At 32.1% G+C, this 7451-nt stretch overlaps 1 protein-coding gene across 1 annotated transcript; it reads right to left on the reverse strand.

Moving 5' to 3' along the window:
* Window positions 1–504: 504 nt before the first annotated feature.
* LOC148605399 (uncharacterized) lies at window positions 505–6397 on the reverse strand. Its single transcript, XM_088550619.1, has 2 exons — window positions 5505–6397; window positions 505–4589 (listed from the first exon to the last, which is right to left on the reverse strand). The coding sequence occupies exons 1-2, from the start codon at window positions 6289–6291 to the stop codon at window positions 3175–3177; spliced, it is 2202 nt and encodes a 733-aa protein (XP_088406745.1). The 5' UTR covers window positions 6292–6397; the 3' UTR covers window positions 505–3174.
* Between the last annotated feature and the right edge of the window lie 1054 nt (window positions 6398–7451).

Below are 7451 nucleotides of genomic sequence, written 5' to 3' on the forward strand. Positions count from 1 at the left end.
CCAAACGGCTCTAAAAGTGGGTCAAAAACTTGCATTCTCCTGATGTTCAGAAAATAACTCGACTATTATTTATTTGTTCTATTTTCATATTTTTTTACGGAAAACTGCACCCACAATTATCAGATTTTAGATACCTCTTACAGTTTTTGAAATAGAAGGGGTCCAAGGGGCCACACCCTAAAAAATTGACTTTTTATTTTTTAGTCTGATATTGAAAATTTTCAATCAAATTTAAAGTTATGTGCTGTAGTGTGTCAAAACCAGTTGTTTTATTTATAATGAATTGTACATGTAAGTCCTTTGCTTATGTGTTTCAAAAACTAATATTTTTTCCACACTTGCCCCAATTGTTCAGGGTTCGGCCATTGCAGTCATATCATGCTGCCCCCCCCCCCATGAAGCTTTTTATTTTCAATGTAATATTTCTCCATCTTTTGTTGATTTTTGTTTAGACAAGTCAGATCAAATCAGTAGAAAACATCTAGAGATACATGTACAATGTAGTTTATAGAAAGGCACAACTCTTTTTTTTTTATTTCAGAAAATACCAACCAACAATCACACAGGTACCATAAAGCAATATGAGAACAATAACAAAATTGTAAGTTATAAAGTTCAAGTCTAGCTACACAGTAAGAATTTGGTAAAACTCATCATCTGAAACTCGCTGAAGTGGAAATACAATTGTACTAGCCTGAATAGACTACATGTACATGTATATTGATAACTTTTAAGCAACGCCGGGAAATATTTCAAATTTCAATATCTAAGTAGCAGAAATATGCAAAAATTTTAATTCAGGGACCATTGTTTTTATTGTACTTCCAACCTTCTTCATTCTTCACAGAGGAGTCACTCATATCAATTCGTAATTTTACATGTTTAATGAAGTAATGTCGTTTAGTTAATCTAAACAGCTTCGTGTAATTTGCTATGTCACAAAGTAAATTTGATATAATTCCAAAACACTGAATCTGGCTAGAAAAATGAACTTTAGAACAGTAACAGGCTATATGCAAAATAACAATTTTGCTGATCCTGCTTGGCCATTTAGTAAAATAAGGAAATACTTTATTAAACATGTAAAATTATGAATTATTTTTTACTCTAGTTGCAAGGGAAAGTCTATATTTAAATGGTAGAAGAATGAAATACTTTCACAATTGTCATGATGGTAGAACTGGTTATTTTGTCTACATACATGTACACCTAAATCCCATTACTAAAATGTGCCTAATACAAATTCTCACAAAAAGAACGAAAAGTATGCCAAATCAGGGGCAGATCAAGAGATTTTGGAAAGGGAGGTTCCAAGCTATAAATTAACAAAAATTTTCAAACCTCCTCTTACAAATAATCAAAGTGCAAATGTAATTGAGAAGTAGGTAACAGAACTTTAAAAACAAGGTAATTTAACCTACATGTACTGTACATGTAGGTTTCATTGTAAGATATGTCATTTATGGCTCTTTTAATTATAAGTGTTTGTAAGAATCAGGCAAAATGGGAACAATAAGACACATGCATGTCAGAAACCCACTGATCTGACAATGTAATATCACTCAATGATGCTTTCTCTGTTTGTAATACCATTACTTAATCTCTGCAACACTTGCTTTGCTCAGAAATTTTTCAATAGAATGTTAGAAAATTGAGGTTTTTGACAGAGTCATCTGTCCTTGAAATGTTCATTTTCAGTGCATTTCAATTAAGTTACAACTCTATGCATCAACATGATGTGGAAAATTTTGTCTTCTTTTTTTGATTTTGATGGTGCAAATAGTCAAATTACACTATCAAAATGATAGGTTTTTTCATACCATGTTTCCACCCAATGCCTGATTCTTACGGAGACTGACATTTAATACTTTGTAAAGATTTAAAAACAAATTGAGTAACAATTCATGTACATATTTTAAAGGTCATATAAAATGGGAAAAGTCAATCATTTAAAGAACACCAAAGGTCACAGCATTTAAAAGGAACAACTTAGACAATGAATGCTGTAAAACCCTCGGTAAAAATTTCCTTGATAACATACACATCAATAATTTATAAAGTTACAACCTTCCTGAATAACAATGTTCACTGTATCATGTAATGTATGGACAGTGGGAAGACAAGGAACAGCAGTACATCATACATGTAGGTCACTTAAGTACTTCACCGTCTAAGAATTGGGCAAAATAAGTATAAGGTGTGGCACATGAAGGGAAAAAAACGCAGATTTTAATGCATTAACCAATTAATTATAACTGATAACCACCAGAAATAACCATCAAAGTGTTTGTAAAATTAGCCTTTTTAAGATACATGTATTGATTGGTCAAATTCAGCTAAAATGCATTATGGAAAAATGGCAGGAAAATTTTCCCACACTTTCCATTTATAAACAGTAAAAATAATATCTAGGTCACAGATGCTTCACGATTAACTTAAATAGCTTTTTGTTTGTTTTCTAGATGTACTGAATATATTTTAGGCAAAAATGACTAAATGGGGAAAATGATGTGCCACCCATTGCCTGATTCTTACACAGAATAGTACTTAAAAAAAAAAGAGGCTACTACAGTAAAACCAATTGAAACAGATCTTCTTTCAGACTAAGAATTTCATTCATATAAGACAGGTGTTCGGTTTTCACAGGTTCAAAAAGCATTGAAACTGACATAAAGGTATTTATATGTAAGTAGATGTCTAGTTGAGACAAGTTTTACTTTATTTATGATTCAATTCATGCAGATTTCACTCTAGTAACAAACCAATTTTGGTAACAACAGATCAATTACTGTAAGCATATTAATTTTCGCAGTGTAGTACTGTATGGGTACTACTTTTCATAATTTTTGCAGTGGACAGAAAAGTATATAAAAAAAAATTGTACCTGCAAAATTGATCTTTAAATGAACATTTGAGGCTTATTATTTTTATTTAAAATGCAGAAATCGATATCTGCAAATACTGGTATGTTCACCAGGGCTTTATCTAGACTGACGACTAGGAGAAGTTACAATATATATAATCTATTACAAAAACTTCTCTTTATCAAAAACAAATGGGAGAAGTGAGCACAAACATGGAGAAGTTTTTGCTCATTAAGCCCTGGTTCACTTGGCAGAATTGGTGAAATTAAACAACCCTGAAAATTAATATATTTACAGAATTTCATGCCCTCTATTGGTTTTGGTAGTTAGTAAAATGATGGTGAGGTAGATAATGGACATTTGCACTGTACTGTAAAGGTTCAGCTGTCCATTGGTTTTCAGATCGACCTGGTAAACTTGTTTGAAATGTTAGAGGAACAACGTCAGACTTGCGATCTTGAAGATTTGTAAAATTGTCAAATGTCTGGTCTAAACTAACTGGAATAGTTGTATCTGTAGTGCTTTGTATATACTGTGAAATACTTGGGGAGTGAAGTAATATATCTGATCCCTCAGCTATATTATCAGGTAAATATAATGATGAAGGGATTATTTTTTCACCAGTTTCCTCTAAAGTGCTGATTTCCTGTACGTTAGATGAACCATTTTCCAATCTTTCATTAAATTTGTTTTTACCATTCAAAGGAGGGCGAGAAGCTAAATTCGAATCCTTGCTTTCAATTGTCAGCTTAGGCTTATTATGATCAACTTTTTCTGAAATTTGACCAAGATCTTTCATTCTGTTCTTTGGTAACATTTTTACTCTCTCTGGCTTTTTGCCATCAATCCAATACTCTTTAGATCCTTGCAAGTCACAAATAACATCCTCTCTCCATTCTTTGCTGTCTTTTTTGTGGACAAGAATCATATGTCGTCGAATGATAGACGCATCATTGAAAGTCCTAGAACAAAGACCACAGGAAAAGGGTTTTGTACCATTATGAATTCTTTCATGCCGTATGAGAGCTTGTTTTTGAGTGAAACCTTTTCCACAAGTACCACACAAAAAGTCTTTAACATCTTTGTGAATTTTTTGGTGAATTTGCAAGGCTGAACTTTGTCGAAATAGTTTTCCACAAACTTCACATTTAAAATGTAGAACATCATCATGCATGAATCGATGCTCTTTGAGCGACTTTTCATAAGCAAAGCTTTTTCCACAGTGTTCACACTGGAACGGTTTCAATCCATTATGAACATTTGCATGCTGGAGGTAGGAATTTTTCTGTGTAAAACTTTTCCCACAGGTAGAACATAAAAACTGTTTCTTCATACCCAAGTGCTGTGACTTTATGTGATAATTCAAAACATACTTAGTACTAAAAGACCTTTTGCAAGTTTTACATTCAAACTCAGGCTTGATGTAGCTTTTCTCATGACTCTTAAGATGTTGTTCCAGAGTTCTTTTAGCTTTGTAGAATTTCCCGCATATTTCACAATAACATAGTCCTTCAAGATGAGATTTTTCATGCTGCTGTAGATATTTCTTAGAATTACATATTTTCCCACACTTACTACAGGACCAAGTCTTGATATCATGTATATCTTTTTCATGTTTATTAAGGTCAGCTTTTTTTGTTGTGAGATAAGGGCAGCGATCACAGGAATACTGTTTTTTCTTTGTCTTAACTGTTCTATTAAAAGTCAACTTCGCAGAGCTTGTATCTGCAAAATAAAATCATGGTTTGCTGTTAGCATTCTACAACAAATAATGCTGTGTTAGCGGTAGAAAGAAGCCATGTAGCCAAATACTCAATGACTTGAATGTGGCTAATTAAATTTTGAGGATGGCCTTTTCAAATACATTGGACATTAACCACAGCATTTGTCTCTACCTTTATTTCTTTAACATGAGTGGCTTATCCAAATTTTCTACTACCGCTAAGACAGTGATGAATACACACAAAAATTTCTACTATACTCATGTACTTAGATAAACCAACATGCCAAGTATACATTTTACATGTAGCACCTTCAGCAGGAAGAGACCCATTTTCTTATCCGATATTAAACATGATTTATCATTAGTATGATTAGTCCTAGAAATTTATACATATAATGTATCAATGAATAAATAACATTCTTCCTAAGTGCAAACAATCACGGACCCTGGTTATTTAGAAAAACAAATTTTAAAATAAACCTTTGACCTCTAGTTAAATATACAAGGTTTTCAATTTCAGCTTGACTGGGAAGAAATAATCCTTTTGATTAGCAAATTAAAAGAACTTTACGAAAATCTTTCATGGAGTATCTCACTAACTTGACTCATCTGAGTGGACTTTGCACCTGATTGACAAAAATGAGTTGCATGTATTTTTTTGGTCACATATTTTATTCGCATCAAAATCTGCATTATGACAGTAGCACTAATTTCATAGGCATGAACTTCATTGAGCAGATTCTTTTTGGGAAAATCTTTGGTTAAATTTAGTAAATTTCTAGTTAGTTTAGATTAAAGTGAAAAAAATAATCAACTTCCAGAAAGAAATATCCATAATAAAAAGAAGTTATTAGAATCTTGTTTAAAAAACTGTAAATCATAAACATGTATAAATGAATATTACTCAAGAAAATCACCTTCATTCAAGTGAGTAATATGTTTCATCGGCTCAGGTTCAAGATTATGTATTTTCAGTGGACTTTTCTGGGGAGTATTATGCAATGATACATCTATATTTTCATCCCTACAGTCAAATTTGTCTTTGATGTTTTTCTGGCCAACTTGATTCTCCTGGAAAGCTGAAATATTTGTCTCCAACAACTTTTGATTTCTGGTCACTATGGCATACTTTGTTTTTGTAGGTGCCACAGTATTTTTTTGTTTTCTTGAGATTTTTGTACTCAGTGTTTTGTCTTCTTCTTTGATGTCTGTTTCTTTTCTGTATAACAGACAGTTGGTTTCCTCGTGGTTCTGGGGTTGTGTTTTAGGTGTTGTGTGGGTCTTGATATATTCAGCAACTTGGTCAACAATACTGTCAGTGATCGTATCCGTTGAAGTACTTTCATTTACTGGCAAAGCTAGAGGATCCGGAACTTCTGTTTTCAATCTATTGATGGAGTTGATACCATTATTTGCTTGAGGATGGTTATTCTTCTCTCTGAAGTCTTGATGTATTAACAGACCGGATTCAATGTTGTATTTTTCATTTAAATATTTAGCTATTTGATTAAAAACTGTTATCATTGCATTCCAGTCTCCCTCAAAAATACACTCTTTTTTATCTGTCAGGGTTGGGGCAATTCCATTCTGTTCGCAGATCTTGTAAAGGTCACTCTCTGAATCCCAGGGAAAGCTTCCACATTGTTGAATGACACTTGGAGAAACAACTGCTGATGTTCGTGAAAATATTGACAAAGTCATCATGTGAATGGTTCAATCGAAAGATGACCAGCATCGCAATAAATCTGTATCCTCACACTTCGTTTCTGTTTTCACAGCACACACTTTTGGTGCCTTCTTTGATGAAGAACTCTTGTTTCAACTCGGTCACAATTCTTTTCGTCCCGTAAAGGTAGTCGTACCTAGCTATTGTGAAAAAATAGTCCGGTGGTTGAGCTCAGCCCTATATTTCGTACCCTTTTATTTAATGATACTCACACATATATATGGGTGTCATTTTACCAAAATGATGCCATATATAGGTACAAGTAATGAGTCAAGAATTATTTGTCAGTTTACATGATTATATCTTCAATTAGTTTTTATTAATTTTGTGTGGAGAGATAAAAGCACTGATATCCTATAAAATGCTGATCTACATGTTGATGTAATAAATGGTTCGTACAGATTCAGGTATTGATAATTATAACTCCGAATAGATATTTGGGTATTGATTTATTTCAGACATATATTTGGGCATGGCAATCCAGGTTTAGGCTCACATAGATATGGCAACTGTATGGCAAGCAAAAGTGGACGAAAGTCAATATTTTATAATATTAGAAAATGAATTTTTAATATTACAAAATCATTTTTCAACATTAGAAAAGATTTTTTAATATTAGAAATTCATTTTGTAATATTGAAAATTCATTTTCTACTATTACAAATTCCTGATTTAGTAATATTATAAAATATCACACATTTTGTAATATTAGAAAATGAATTTGTAATATTAGAAAATCACTTTGCACTAATTCAAAATCAGGCACATTTTTTAATATTACAAAATGATTTTCTAATATTACAAATTCAATTTATTTTTAAATATTAAAAGACATTTTTTGAAAACACTTATTTTCTAATATTATAAATTCATTTTCTGATATTACAAATTCATTTTCTAATATTATAAATTAAAAAAAATCATTTTTTAATATTAGAAAATTCTCATTTTTGTCCTTTTTGGCTTGCCATACAACAGCTTTCATTTTTAAAAATGCACGTACACCGTCAAAATATAATAGAGTAACCCGGGCCCTAGCGTAGCTGATTAAGGTTGGCTATAAGAATAAGAATATTTATAAGCCAATCACGGCCAGTGGTCATGGCCGACCCTTTCCGGCAAAATGACACTACAAACA

Source organism: Perna viridis, chromosome 10 (assembly GCF_037379345.1).
Source record: "Perna viridis isolate PV_CMFRI_1.1 ecotype Kerala chromosome 10, ASM3737934v1, whole genome shotgun sequence".
In the NCBI taxonomy this organism is placed as follows: domain Eukaryota; kingdom Metazoa; phylum Mollusca; class Bivalvia; order Mytilida; family Mytilidae; genus Perna; species Perna viridis.